We start from the raw sequence: 15,076 nt of genomic DNA on the forward strand, positions 1-15,076 counted from the left end.
ACATTCTACACTGAAATTCTTCTGGTTTTACTTTTATGCTTTTCAAACACTGTACTGCTAAATTTTCTGTACAGCATTTCATCATTAGTTGATGTGCTATTTACAACAGTTAAGAATTTCACACATGGATGAACTGTAACCTCCGTCCCTCAATAAAATCACTCACTAAAACTCCCTCTTCTCCTCTTCTTTACTCATCTCCTCTACCCTTGTGCTCTCTTAAAAAGGAATACTCTTACAGATCCAAAATAATAACAGTCCATAGTTGTTGCAGCCTACAGGGTAGATCTGCAAGTTGTTAATAAGATTAGCAACGGGTGAAGATTAGGCTCAAGGCAGATGGAGCTCAGATACAGGCTTCAAGATCGAGTCTTGGGAGGAGGACTCATCAACAAGACTGCACATTGGGCAGGTATGTCACTGAACCAAAATGCACGAACAGAAACACATAGTCATTAGAGATGTTTATGTAACACTGTTTGAAATTGATGAGAGAATTTCAACTAGAAAATATATCTATAATGACTAAGCTAAAAGTGACTGTAAAAGAAGACAGAAGGGAGGAGGGGATGAAGGGGATTAAAACTAATATCATCCAAGCAGAAGACAGACACATATCTAGAGAGCTTGCAGATTACAATGGATGACATCTAAATCAGGAACACAAAACATTTCTTTACTAGAGTAACGCTGACTTGAGAGGTCCAGCTAACAGGTAAGTCAATTATTAAGCTCACGTTTTGTTTTGTTTTTTGCTTGTTATTTTTAAGAAGACAAGATCAATAACAAATTCAAAGTTAAATTACGTGTGTTGTAGCCATTTTGACTGCTGCTCATCTATTGCATGTGTGTAATATAAAGCATTTCTCCCAAAAGGCTGAATCTACATGTTAAAAACTAGGGGAGGTATAATATTGCTCTCTAAATACACCAACACAATGCATACATTTATCAAGTCATGGTTACAAGAAGATACATTTTCTTGGTTTCTCTGTTGTGTCATTAGTCATTAGAATCTTTAATAAAAACATTCTTCATCTGTTTCAGTTTGTCCCTTCACCTAATGGAAACCAGTGAAAAAGCGATCCATATCAGTATTACAAATTTGCTGTTGGTATCAAAATTGGAAATTTTTGATCGACTGTGTCGAAGAGGAGTGGTGTAATGTCGCCAGTTGTGGATGAGACAGCCGGGGACCTCCCGGTCAGAGATGTGGGCCTGAGAGGGGGGCTTATGCCAACTGTGCCAGGTCTGTGTGTGCAAAGAATGGTCTGTTGGAAGTGGACCTGCGTCCTGAAATGAGATTTTAGGACACAGTCCATCAAACAATGACAAAATAGACATTTCAATAAAGATTATCAGGTCTTAGTTCCCTGATAGCTGGCTAGGAAGACTGCATATAAGCTGGTTAGTTGGGCTTGCAATTCATTCATTTTAAATATTGAATGCCATGACCCGATTTTGATTGGGGAATGAATTTTCGGAGGTCAATGATGTATTGACCCTACCTGAGGATACAGCTCAGTGGTAAAGCTTGGGTTCAAACCCAAGCTGCTTTGTGAACCATTGGTATGCTTGTGCTGGTCTGAGCCCAGATAAATGGGGAGTTATGGAACTAAATATGTTGAGCTTTCTGATATAAATAAAGTCATTGTTAATAGTCACATATTAATATTATTCAGTGTAGATAGAGGTTTCACCCAATGAGAGAGACCCAAACTATCCATATATCCTAATCAAAAGACTAGTGTATTCCTCGAAGGTTAGACAATTAGCTTTAACATTGATTTTGAGAGTAGGAATTCAGATGGGAGATATATACTGCTGGGTTCTGGGAATTCTCTGATAAAAGTGCAGCTTGTGTAAATTCCACCATCCTGCTGCTTTTCCCCCAGATACTCTACGTGATACAAAGCAATGGAAGAAGAATCATTCCATGAAGACTAAATGTAAATCCTTCATAAAAATATCAGATTTTCAGTTCTTTAATGGAAAGCATACGGAAGTGCAATCAAGTGCAAAAATGGAAGTGAGAAAATGCTTTTCTGCAATTTGCTGCTTCTCTCTCTCTTTCTAGTTGATCCTCAGCGGGTGTTTCGGTTTCCCAGAGAGCACCTTGAGGACTTGTGTCTGCGCCTGCAGGAGGAGAACAGTGTTCTGAGACAGCATACACGTACACAGGAGCAAAGGCTGCGCAGGTAACACAAAGAAAAACATTCATACATTTTGTAAAGAATGTTCTGACACCTTGACTCACAATATCATTTTCATGGAATCTCATTTATTTAGGGGTGCTCTGCTTTGTCATAACACTATAATGTGATTCAAAGAGAAATTATAAAGGCCCTAATAAGGGTGATTTACAGGATGTCCACAAGATTGATGCGTCTCCGTCAAGCTTGTCCTGGGTCTAGTGGTGTGAAAGAGAGGGACATGGAGGATACCATACAGGAGCTAGAAGCTTGTGTAGCTACGCTCGAGAGCCAGAAAGGGATGCTGCAGAACAAACTTAGCCTGGCTAAACAGCATATTATGGACCTGGGTGGACGCACATCATACAGGTTCAGCAAAGGTGAGTTGTGAAAAAAATCCAGTTTGCAAATAGAGACCTGTCTTTTCCTTCCTCTTCTATTGTTGACAACCTCCCTTTCATGCTCTTTTCTATAACAGGCAGAAGTATGGAGATGGAGGGCTTAGTCAGGAGAGCAGCACAGACAGCACCACCCCGCTATGGCCCCACACTGGAAGACAGCAGGGCAGAGATTGAGAGATTGTAAGTGTCTAGTGTGTAATGTACACACTGACTAAAAATAGAAATGACATGACACTCTGCTCAGGTCCATGACTAAGTATTTAAATAATTTTTGAGAGTGCAAATTCTTGGGTGAGCAGAGTCTTTCTGATTCCACACTTGCCATATCTTATTTACACAATCCAAGTAAAATCAAAAAATGATCCCATTATTCTATCTTCTTCCCACTCTCTGCGTTCTCTGTATGTCTCCTGTGTCCCAACTTTGCCTTGATCTCACCATCTCTCCAATGCAGCAGGTCCAGTTTGACAGAACAGGTGAGGATGGCAGAGCTGGAGCTGACTACTCAGACCCTAAGAGACACACTGAGAGAGAAAGAGAAAGAGATAGAGGGAACTGTGAGAGAGATGAGGAAGCATCAGGCTGATAGACACAGGTGACGACAGCCAAGATGTTATACATCTTCTAATGCAAACATTGTTAAACATTGTTTCTTCATTTACAAAAGCAAACTATCAATGATGTAGTATCTTCTCATCTTGTTATTGTGCTCCTACTACCAGTAGTAATATAAATACAATATTTCATTTTGTCCTATGATGTCAGAATAACGATAAAAGAGAATGTTGATCTGATTCGCCTACAAAAGCAACTTTCAGATAAGAGCACTGCTCTGAGAGTTATGCAAGAGAAATTCAAGGACCTGCAAGAAGTAAGATTTCTGAATTTCTTCTAAACATTAGTTGCTTGTTTTGATAATATCTATTTCTCACTTAAGTTACTGGTCAACATTGATAAATAGTGTCCTTTTCTTTCTTTCTTTTTTTCTCTCTAGGCATTTGAGAATCAGCTAGAAGAGGTAAAAGTTTTGACACTTATGATGAATCAATGAATATGAAAATATGAATAAGGATTCATAAATTTGTGACTGGTCAGATTAATTTTAACTGTACAATGGCTTTACCCCAGAGTCAGAAATCACTCAAGGAAAGCCAAGGAGCTCTGCTGGGGAAAGTGGAAGAACTGACTGAACAGCTCAAGCAGGAGAGACAAAGAGCACTGGCACTGGAGGGACAACTTGGCACTGCCACCCTGTCCCTACAGAGCCTGGATAAGGTACTGCAACTTTATCTGCAAGTCTAAAGTCCGACTCAGATACAAGAACCCAGATGACAGAAAGGGGCAGTTTCATCATGATCGACTACAGCTCATGTAGCAAATACTAATTGAATTATTCTTGTTTCAGCTACAAGAGAGGATATCAGACCTGGAGGGAGAGAGAGATCTGATAAAAAATAACTATGACACACTCCTAGAAAGGTAGGAGTGAGACCATTTCTTGGACCACAATGTACAGATGAGCATTTGCTTGTTGGAATAAATTTCGATAAACATGCATATTGCCATTAAAGACTCAGGAAAAGGTTTGGTTTGGTCTGATAATTATGGATTCTTGGTACATTACAAAATGATTATTAAACAAATACTACAGATTTAAAAAGAGCTATATTTACAAAATGGATTGCAATGCATTGACACAACTGTCTGTTCTCTGTCGTAGCACTTTATCTGGTCAAAGCAACCAGGAAGGCCATGTCAAAAGACAAGGTGAAGTGAACCAAAGAGGTGAGAGCGTGAGGGAAAATGTAAGCAGGCTGGATATCCATAAACCGGAGGAAATACTGACCACAGAAAGGCAGGAGAGAGGCAGATCGGAGCTGGACAATGAGAAACTGAGACAAGAGAAGGCGATATTAGAGGAGCAAAGGGATCGAGAGAGAGGTAGCAGTCTCAGGGCTCTGGCATTCAATCTAATAAAGCTTAGTACCTCAATTTTGGAAACAATCATTGTAAATCTGCTGTTGAAAATACATTTGGCCACCTAGTAAAGATATAGTTGTTATAAAAAGTAAATGCACTCCTTAAACAGACATTTTAGTCAACAATATAAATATACAAGCTTATTTGTTTTCTTTAGAGTATTCTGTGATGATGAAAGGCAAACAAGAGCATCTAGAGCAGGAAGTTCACCTGTACAAAGAAAAGGTCTTTGCTCTGCAGGAAAGGCTGGACAGTGTCACGAAGGTCAGAGACGTTTGTTATATGTTTTCTGTGTGCCGTCCTGCTTTTAGCACATATTCTAGCGCAGCTTTCATCCTGCTTTTTTTCCCCCTCTAGGAGTTTGACATGAGTGTTGAGGAACTCAGTGAAACTCTAGTGCAAATCAAGGTTTGTACTCTTGTAGCTTACTGCTTTAAAATGTTGTCATTGCTTTTTAACCCGATGTCATTGTTTTCCTCCAATTAAAGGCATTTAGAATGCAGCAGGAGAGCAAAGAGGTTCTACATTTTCTCTTAGCTGATGGAAAGTCAGAGGATGTTCCTCATGAGCTGGTAAACATCCAGGCATTGCATGCTGAAACTGTGTTGGAGTTACAGAAAACCAGAAACCTTCTGCTGGTTGAGCACAGAATCACGAAAGACCTGCAGGTACCTGCACAAACACACTAAACATCTGTCATTCAGGAGAGACTGATTATTGCAGCGGCTTGAAAAATAAAGTAATCACATTTAGTTGACATAAAGTGCACAATAGGTCAAGCTGAATTGGATGAAAACTGTAAATGAATGGGATAGGACAGGAATGACACTGACATAACAGCCTGAAGCAGCAGAGAGAGGAACAATGAGATGAGTGTCTCATTAAAAAATCGATTGAAAGTTTCAACAGAAAGTTGGGACTTAATAGATTAAACATAAAGATGGTCTTCCTGATTTAAATGTCAACTTCTTTTGCTATAGGTGAACAAGACTGAATAGCAACCAGCACTGATACTGTTATAATCAAAATCAGCTTTCTCTGTTCCCATTTTAACCCCAAGGAAGAATTGAACATAGTCAGCCATAAGATGGCAAGAGAAAGGGAGGAGAGCTGCAGGAGGATGGTAGAGAAAGACAAACTCTTATCAAAAAGAGCTCTTCAGATCAACACTTTGCAAGGTATGAACCAAAGTAACAGAAAAGGAAAGATAATGTTCAAAATAAGATATTCTGAATGTAAATTGTAATGTTAAGTAGTTTTGATCATATAACAGAAGTAGGTAGTTAGCATCAATGGCAAACAGTTCCCTTCGGAATTTCAAACTTTACTTTTGTCTTTGAACTCGAAAGCCCAGTTGAAAGAGTTAGCATACAGCCCCAGGAACTACAAACGGACTATACCAATACAGTACACTTGGCCGGTTGGAGATGAGGAGGTAGTGCAGCCCATTGAAGATGACATGCCTTTTTCTCAACTAAAAGCCGGAGAGTCACTGCTAGAGATCCACCTGAAGGTGATCATTTAGATTATCTATTTTTTTAATCCTGAATAATTTCATGCATGATCCTTAGCTGACATCTACAAGCTCCTGTTTTTGCACCCACAGAATGCCACCTTCACTCCAGCAGGGCTCCGGATTATTCGAAGGATCCATGCAGGATTGGGCACTGATGAAGATATTGTGACCTTCTGCACCTACGCTCTCCTTGACTTTGAGATGCACTCCACTCCTCTTATTTCAGGCAGTCAGCCCAACTACGGCTTCACGTCACGCTACGCTCTTACGGCCCGTGATCTTGGCAGGCTGGGAGGCCAGGGCTCAAGGGTCAGGGTTGAGCTTCACCAGGCAGTGGGAGGGGTAAAGTTTATGACTCATGGAAGTGGGCAGATGTCTCTCATGGCTGCAATGGAGAGGAGAGGGGAACGGATCAGTGGACGTGTCAGTATCACAAGTAAGTAATTTTATATACTTAAAGCAGTAATTCAGAATTTAATGCTTCTTTCTTCTTTTAAAAATATTACATTCCTTTATAATTATTAATTACTTTTTGATGGTAAATTAAAAAAAATAAATAAAATGTGCATCTGCATTTCTCTCTGAGGCTCTGAAGCTGAAGCTGTTGGTGTGGTGGATTTCTGGGTACGCCTGTTCCTCCCTGCAGAGCCCATGGACGCTGTGTTAGAAGCACCAGCCAAAAGAAGCACAGTGACACAGAGAAGTCCTGTGCAGATCTCTTATGGTTGGCAAGAGAGAAGTCATGAGGTGATGAAAAGTTTTCAACAAAACATATTTTATTTGTTTCTAAACCCAGTTTGTGACAATATAATGTCATTTTTAGTCCTCCTGCTGTAAACTGTTGCCTTTCAATGAAATATATTTTTTTTTATTTGATGAACTCATCCTTTGAACGAAGATGTTCCTCTTCTGTGTCTGTTCAGAACTTCTGTTCATGACCAAATTTGTTAAATATGACAGGAGCTACATGACTACGGTCAGGGTGTCCCAAATGAGTTGGCAGTTGTGTTGGAGCGCTGTGTGGGCCTTAATGCTCGCTGGCCAGGACTACTCCCTGACGCCTACCTGACCTACAGGTTCTACGACCTGCCGCCTCATGTCTCTCAAACAGTTCAGTGCACTGCTGACCCTGTGTTCAATGATACTACCAGTTACCCTCTGGCAGTAACAGCTGATGTACTGAATTACTTGAGGTATGGTATACAATTTTTAGGTGATGTGACAGAAGTCTCGGCCTAAAGATGTAATACTTTATACTAATAAGACTCACCCTGCCCAGGTCTAGTAGTCTTTGGGTATATGTGTTTGATGACAGCGATGACCAGATACCACCAACCTATCTGGCCAAGACCCCAATCCCACTGCGAGCCCTGGCTACAGGCAGAGAGATCAGAGGTGAAAGAGCAAGAAAAATAAATATTTACCATATAGTGATAACAGTAATCATTTCTATTGCTCAACTGAAGATGAATGAAGAGTGGCAGGAATTAAATGACCCATTCAGCAGTTTGTAAATGTTTCTCTCTGTGCTACAAGGTGACTATGTCCTGAGGGATCCTGCTGGTGGGCCAAGGGGCATAGTCAGGATCCTTATGAAATGGAGGTACCCTTTCCAGGCACCTGGGGATGAGTTGTTGAGTAGAGAGAGAAGACAGGACAGACTGAGAGAAAACACCGAAAGGGAAGAGAGGATAATTGAAGAGGCTGAGGTGTCTCAAAGGCCTATAGCCAAGCCCAGAGTAAAGGTGATTTGCATTCTCCTGTGTCAACAAAAATGGATTACCAATAATAAAGTACACTTCCTCCATGTCAGTTTGTCGGAATGATATATATCAATTGCTAAAAGGGGGCATCGTTAATGCTAAAATATACATTCAACAATTTGAATACACATTATTCTTCTTTGCCACAGACTCAGGTACTTGAGCCAAGAGAAACCAAATTGCAGAGAGAGACGAACACCTGGGTAATGTCTAAAAAGCTGCATAAGTGTTTTATTTACTGCTGATCTGCGTGTTTTCAATATTATTTGGTTCACTAGTGTATTAATTTCCCCACAGCCTCGGCCTCCACCTGTCAAACAGAAAATCTCCCAAACCATGGTGGAAACCACCACCTCTAAACCTTTAGCCACTCACCAATCTAAAGCCAGAAAGAGATCGACTAAGCGTTCACCAAACCTTTACCATGGTGCAGCCCGTCTGACACCTGAGCCAAGACGGACCACGCCCTCCCATGTACCAGCTAGAAAGTAAATTGTGATTTCTTTTTAAATTCTGGAGATATGCTACTTCACTATTAGATATGCTACTATTTACTAGTAGATTTACTAGTAGATATGCTACTATTTACTTCATTAACCCAAATATTAAAAATATGTGACTGGAGGTGTTACACCATCTTCGCCATCATGAATCTACATTGAATAATGAAAATGGGAAAATTATGTCCTTTCATTTAAGATCTTCAGAGGGAACATCTCCCAGACATTCACCAACCACATTGTCAAGGAGAAGTTCTGCAAAGACTCCGGTAGGAGCTCATTCACTGACTATCAGTGGGCAGGACAGTAGAACAGTAGAAACTAGAAGGCACTGACTGAAAACTGTCTGTTGTATGGGGTGATATCTTACTCCTTCCTCACAGGACATTCTCTCTGTGGATCAGGTGTCAGCAGATGAAGATGAGGAAGAAGAGGGAAGGAGTGAGAGTAGTACCTATTCATTTATACATAATAGACCTATTAACACCTGCGTTACCTTTCTCTCAGTAATTTGAAACCTAATTCTACCATTGATTAAATCGGTTGATAAAAGCATTAATATCCCATTTGACCTCATAGCATCAGAAAAATATATGGAATATATATGAAGCTGTGATACCCTGACAGCTTTTTTTTTTTGGTAAAATTGTAATTAAAAATAACCTAGCTGTCATATTATCTTTCACATAGCTGATGCCCAAGAGAGTGAAGCCATTGAGTCTTCAGACTCAAGTTCCTCACAAAGCCACTTAATCATCATACTACCTAAACGAAAAATGAAAAAGGTAATTTCTTCCTAGTGAGTGAGAGAAAATGGCTCAACAAAAGAGACGAGGAAAAAATTTACAACCACATTCTCCTATTGTTGTCATATGTGCCTTGTGGTTGTAGTACAAATTTGAATTTCATTGCCTTTCAGGGAGACAAACTAAGAGTTGAGATTTTGTCCCTGGCATTTGAACAATCCTCTCGTGTGGCACTGGACGAGTCAGTGCAGCGTGTTTATGTAGAATACCGGCTGCTGGGTGTTCCTATGGAGACAACAGAAACCCCCATGTCCCTCCGCAAACCCACAGAGGGTGAGGAGGTTCACTACAACTTCACGCGAGGTGAGAATTTGTGAGCTCTTTATGTTTCTATAAAGTTTTGTTTTTTGTTTTTTTTTTTTGCCACAGCCAATTTACCTAACCCAAGTCTCTCTCTTTTTCCCTTAGTGATTTATGTGGATGGTTCACAGTCAGCTCCGCTCAGACAGTATCTTTATACTATGCTGGAGGGCACTGACCCCAATCAGGGCAGGTAGTATCATTTGTTATTTTTGGGAAATTCTACAAATTATACTTCCTCTCTTTATTGATGTCTATTGAGCCAAACCATAACATTAAACACTAAATGTTGTTGTGTCTTGTGGCAGGTTAAAGTTCACAGTAGTCAGTGAGCCAATGGATGATGATGAGGAGTGTGTGGATGTCGGGCACGCTTTTCTGGACCTACAAGAATTGCTTCTAACAGGAAATGATGTTATTGAACGACAGATTGACAGTAAGTATCAGTATTTGTGTGGTATGTTTTGGGGTTTTTTTGCCACATGAAATTAAATTGCAAAGACTTTTACAGCTTATTAAAACTGGGATCAACTGCAACTCAGAAAGTTGGTGTGCTATTATGTCTGTACTGTTTTCTTTTGAATGCTATAGCATACTAGTCCTTCATTCACCTTCTACCACTACCCATAAGCAGGCTGCTCAACACACCGTGTTGATACTGAAAACTAAGTAACATGCTTGTCACTTTAGTGTTATAGTGAGTGAGTAAGAGAAGCAATTTATGCAAAGAAATGGTACATTGTCGGACACTTATCTTTACCCTACTTCAGATTCAGGCTGTGACAGATGCTCTTTCATATCCCTCCACTTGTATATTGACACATACTCATTTCTTCTTGTGTTTCTCTTTCCTCCAGTCATGAGTTTGGATGAAGAGCAGGAAGTGATAGGAAATCTGAAAGTGTCTCTAGAAGCAGCAAAAGCTCTGACTGGGATATACAAGGAGTTCCACCAGACAGATGCATCCACAAAAGAAGATGAGACAGATGAAGAAAAACAGGAGGATGATGAGCAAGAGGAGAAGAAGAACAAAGATCCAATGCTAGTGATAGATTATGACAGTGACTTCTGAAAGTTTGATATGAAGGCTCAGAGCACACAAACAATGTGCTCTTTTCCCTCTTGTTTATTTCCAGATGACAAAATAAACAACCATTTTTGAAACATTTTTTAGGCATCTGATGAGTTCATTCACATCTTTTAAATATTGTATGGATATTCATGTTAACAACACACTGTAGGCCCTGCAAACCAAAGCAAATGGTTTAGTATAGTATGGTAATCATTTTAATTATTTTAAAATCTTGTATTTGCATGTTGTTGTAGTTTTTTTTTTTTTTTTTTTACTAAGTAATAAATTGTGTTATCAGAAAAGTCATCCCGCTTTCAGCTCCAAGTACACTATCAAGGGTTCTTGAAAGAGACGAACCGCTGCTGAGATCACGTGACCACGTGTAACTGTCCGCCATATTTCCCCCGTCAGGAAAATCTCACTAATTTAGTTTCACCTGCTTATATCGGCAAAATGTCCGAAACAGACAACACCGTAAGTTTTGTGGCTTAAGTTGTATTTAATAAAATCTTCCCCACGGTTGTTTTTAAAGGCCAAGACTTTTAACAACCTTTTTCAGTGAAAGAGTCGTGTTAGTCGTTGAGATTTAAATCGTTCGCGTCCTGATTCCAAAACCGTCCGACGTTAGCCCGCCCTGGAATCTAACGGCTAACGGCTAACGGCAACAGCTTCACGTTTACCATTTAAACCGAAGAATACTCTGACAAGGATCTCCAAATTTAATGGAACACCAGAGCTTATTTCACCTAATTGCACTTCAGTCATATGCTAATGCTAACTGAATGCCGGACCTATCGACCTAGCTTAATGTCCGCTGCCATATTTCACGTGTAGGTTAATGTCTGACTTTCACTGTATTTTCATGCGGGGGGGAAATTGCTTTGTAATTCCCAGAAGGAAATGATGAAGTGTGTGAACCAGCAGCAGGCCAGCAAGCTGCTACACAACAAGTTCGTTGTGGTGTTGGGAGACTCCAGTAAGTTGTTTTGTTTTCCCATTCATTTAAAGTTTTGAAAAGGAGCCAGCGAGATTGACACCCATGGAAATGATTCCTCTATCTCTTGAAGGAACTGGCAGTCATTTCCTTTAAGCAGTAGAGATAGTTTTTAATGAATCTGCAAGCATATATGTGAAGATTGCTGGGTTATCAGGCTGACAGATTTTGAGACTCTGTGTTTCCCATTTCTGTATTTCAGTCCAGCGGTCTGTATACAAGGACCTTGTTCTGCTGCTACAGAAGGAGAAATATCTGACAGGGAAACAACTCAAGAGCAAGGTAAGGACTAACCTTTACCTGGTTTACATTAGGAGAGACATTAATATGCAGCTATTCAAAGTAGATTTGACTCAGACGTCTTGATCTGTCCTGACAGATGACTGTCTCTTTGTCCTTTGTTGTTGTTGTCTCTTATCAGGGGGAGTTGAGCTTTGAAGAGGACTGTCTGGTAGAAGGAGGTTGTCTAAGCCTAATGCACAATGGAACGCAGTACAGGGAAGTTCGACAGTTTCAGTCGGCCCACCACCTTGTCCGCTTCTACTTTGTGACACGCATCTACTCTCGCTACATGCAGAGCATCCTAGATGACTTCCGCCATGGCTTGAAACCAGATGTAGTCATTGTCAACTCCTGTGTATGGGATATTTCAAGGTGATACCTGTAGTGCTAATTAATTGCTACTCTTTTCATGTAAAAATGTAACATGCACATTACTAAATTAGATATTGTATGGCATTTTTAAATGTGACATTTTTTTTTTTATTTTTTTATTTTTTCAATTTGTATTTATTTACTTACAGGAATCCACTTTTAAAATGCTCTTTTTCACAATTTGCCCTGCACCCGGAACTCAATACTTATGTTTATCCAATGAAATGTGATTCCATCAGCAAATATATCCCACCATATAGAACTGCACTTTATCTTTTAGGTAATGAGCTAGTTGAGCAAGTTCATGGAGTTAGTTATTTGCAGAGTTTCCACATCGTGATGGGACTGTAAGGCTGAGGGAAATGGGGCTTATCCAGCCATAGGGATGGTTGTAGTTTGTTCCTAGCATGTTCCTTAAACTTGGTGCTTGACCTCTGCGAGACAGCAGTGGTTGTACTGGTGCAAAGAATCACAAAATGTGTTTTGATTAATCTCCAATTTGAGTAGTTTGTGCATATATATATATATTTTTTTTTAATTTGCAGATACAATCCCTGTTGGATGGATGACTATGAGGAGAACCTGTGTAAGTTCTTTGATGAGCTGAGAAGGATACTGCCTGAAGAAACCCTGGTCATATGGAACCTCGCTATGCCGTTAGCAGAGAAGATCAAAGGTGGTTTCCTGGTGCCTGAGGTTTGTGCCCACCAAAGAACTCATGACAGACATTGACATCCGGTCCAGTATGATCTCTAAACTATCTTATCCTTGTCATTCACTCAAACCACACTGATTCAGTCAGCATTCAGACTTTGGATGGAGTGAACTGGGCTACATCATTTAGACTGATTAGTTGTATATATGTTTTTGTGCTATGACAACACGATTCTTTCTCTCACTCTCTTTCCCATCAGATTGAGCACAAGGCCCCCCACCTCCGTCATGATGTGATAGAAGCAAACTTTTACAGTGGGACTCTGGCTGATGCCTACAACCTGGATGTTTTGGACCTCCACTTCCAGTTCCGCTTCTCCCTGCACCATCATACCAAAGATGGAGTCCACTGGAACGCTATTGCTCACCGCAGGATAACCTTCTTGCTTTTACAGCACATTGCAGCGGCCTGGGGTGTCATTATGCCCTGTCTGCTGACAGCTGTCGGTGAGGAAGCTTACACATGTAAACACAAACTTGCAATCCCACAATTTGCAATATTTCTATCTAGAACACTGCAAATTGTTCTGGATAGAAATAGCTTGATAATTTCAGATATAGGAATTTTTATGGCTGACATGTGTAATTTAGTGATTTAAATTCTCAAATTTGTTCTTTTTAAGGAAATACTGAAGTTACTGTCAAGGGTCCATCCAATGGAAATGCTACAAGGTCTGCAGGTAAGACATCATAATCATCTTACTGTTAAATTATACAAGTAATGGCCATCACACATCAACAGGTGGCATAGTAATTCAGCAAAAACTTGTGGACTTTAGTGGGGTTTTACTAACTATCACTGCCATCATCCTACCAACATGGATGGGCTTCAAAACACAAGTTTCTACTTTGTCAGTTTATTTCGTTGTGAATATTGGTGCTATGTTACATGAGATTCCATCCAGTCATTAATTGAGATACAGTTTTTTGGCAGCACAGGCATGAGAAGTCTTAACTATATAAAAATACCTGTTTGCTCTTGTTTGTACTAACCAGTTTAATGTCCTATTTAAATAAATTACCTACATGTAATGCAGGCGGAGACATTAATCCACAATAAAGGAACACATTGCAGTGTGTCATCTTTTCCCTCTTCACACTCATATTTTGCCTGCTATGGTCATCTTCTCCCCTCTTGTCTCTTGTTCACAGTGAGGCACCGAACCAAGACAAATTCTGACCGCATGGAGGAGTTCTACAGTGATTCCCTCCCTTATAACTTCATGAGCTTTGATGACAAGAACTGGCACCAGCAAAATTACAGACATGAGGCTGCTGGAGTTTACAAACCCACCCTCTCACGACAGCGTCACTCACTAGTCTACAGACACGGACATGTTGGAAATGGTAAGTGTACAGACAGTACAGTGAGAACATTTGTTCTGAGGACAGGTGTTCTTGAGCTGCCGCTCCCAACCCAGAGCTTGTTTAAATGTCCTGTATGTTTTCTAGATTTCCACTACCGACCACCTCACCACTTTGAGCCCTACAGGCCCTACAATGAGCACCATCAGTATGTGATGAGGAGCACACGCCGCAGATACCACTATGCTCCATACACCCATCACAGGTCCAAATGGGACACAGATAATGGACGCTAGATTCAGACTTGTTCAACTTTGTTATTGCGTTTCTTACTCCCATTTCCTACATTACCTGCAGAATATTGTTCCAACTCAGAACCTTTTATAGGCTTGTAACTAAGTGAAAGTATAAAAACTCACATTGTTGACTTCACATCTGAATTTTAATTAACTAAGTGAATGCTATTCCATATATTTCCTGTTAATTGTAAGTTAGTACTGTTTTTTGGCATCAAATAGGTTTTAAACTTTCTTTTTTTATTCTGCATTTGAAATAAACAAGTCTTGTTCTATTAAAATTTGTTGTAACATTTCAGGAAAGTCAACTGTCGGCTTATTTTATGAAATGAATCAGTTACTATAGCTCTAACAAATGAATTACCTTATCGATCTTAACTTCCTATACCGGTCTTGAATAGAATAAAAATTGTGCTTCCCTCGGTAACATTCTTGCACTGGCACAGAATGAAGATGAAGTTTTGGCCAAAGCAGACAACTGATTATTTAGCACTAATGAGACTTCACGAGTGGAAATGTGTGTAACGTTTGTATATTGTCTTGTTAATCTTGATTAAAACTTTTCACAACATCCTTAAATGAT

At 39.9% G+C, this 15,076-nt stretch overlaps 2 protein-coding genes across 2 annotated transcripts; both read left to right on the forward strand.

Annotated features, from left to right (window-relative positions):
• Nucleotides 1-1,164: 1,164 nt before the first annotated feature.
• rpgrip1 (RPGR interacting protein 1) lies at nt 1,165-10,530 on the forward strand. Its single transcript, XM_029526954.1, has 27 exons — nt 1,165-1,249; nt 1,896-1,949; nt 2,078-2,198; nt 2,367-2,572; nt 2,671-2,773; nt 3,048-3,188; nt 3,359-3,464; nt 3,588-3,611; nt 3,722-3,868; nt 3,999-4,072; nt 4,314-4,534; nt 4,731-4,837; nt 4,931-4,981; nt 5,062-5,241; nt 5,634-5,751; nt 5,923-6,086; nt 6,180-6,525; nt 6,676-6,836; nt 7,050-7,282; nt 7,369-7,484; nt 7,626-7,828; nt 8,552-8,621; nt 9,043-9,137; nt 9,272-9,461; nt 9,567-9,651; nt 9,767-9,894; nt 10,316-10,530. The coding sequence occupies exons 1-27, from the start codon at nt 1,165-1,167 to the stop codon at nt 10,528-10,530; spliced, it is 3,744 nt and encodes a 1,247-aa protein (XP_029382814.1).
• Nucleotides 10,531-11,433: 903 nt separating this feature from the next.
• Nucleotides 11,434-14,493, forward strand: fam113 (family with sequence similarity 113). Its single transcript, XM_029526955.1, has 8 exons — nt 11,434-11,506; nt 11,727-11,806; nt 11,946-12,178; nt 12,724-12,874; nt 13,093-13,339; nt 13,516-13,572; nt 14,045-14,239; nt 14,345-14,493. Exons 1-8 carry the CDS (start codon nt 11,434-11,436, stop codon nt 14,491-14,493), a joined length of 1,185 nt encoding a protein of 394 aa, XP_029382815.1.
• The last annotated feature ends 583 nt before the right edge of the window (nt 14,494-15,076 follow it).

Source organism: Echeneis naucrates, chromosome 18 (genome assembly GCF_900963305.1).
Source record: "Echeneis naucrates chromosome 18, fEcheNa1.1, whole genome shotgun sequence".
Lineage (NCBI taxonomy): Eukaryota > Metazoa > Chordata > Actinopteri > Carangiformes > Echeneidae > Echeneis > Echeneis naucrates.

Bases quoted from the DNA above. Each gene is read 5' to 3' on its own strand.
- rpgrip1 (XM_029526954.1), top strand. From the start codon at position 1,165: ATGTCGCCAGTTGTGGATGAGACAGCCGGGGACCTCCCGGTCAGAGAT. The intron at 3,189-3,358 runs GTGACGACAGCC...CTATGATGTCAG, and splicing joins CATCAGGCTGATAGACACAG to AATAACGATAAAAGAGAATG. The intron at 4,073-4,313 runs GTAGGAGTGAGA...TCTCTGTCGTAG, and splicing joins TATGACACACTCCTAGAAAG to CACTTTATCTGGTCAAAGCA.
- fam113 (XM_029526955.1), top strand. From the start codon at position 11,434: ATGAAGTGTGTGAACCAGCAGCAGGCCAGCAAGCTGCTACACAACAAG. The intron at 11,507-11,726 runs GTAAGTTGTTTT...TCTGTATTTCAG, and splicing joins TGTGGTGTTGGGAGACTCCA to TCCAGCGGTCTGTATACAAG. The intron at 14,240-14,344 runs GTAAGTGTACAG...TATGTTTTCTAG, and splicing joins ACACGGACATGTTGGAAATG to ATTTCCACTACCGACCACCT.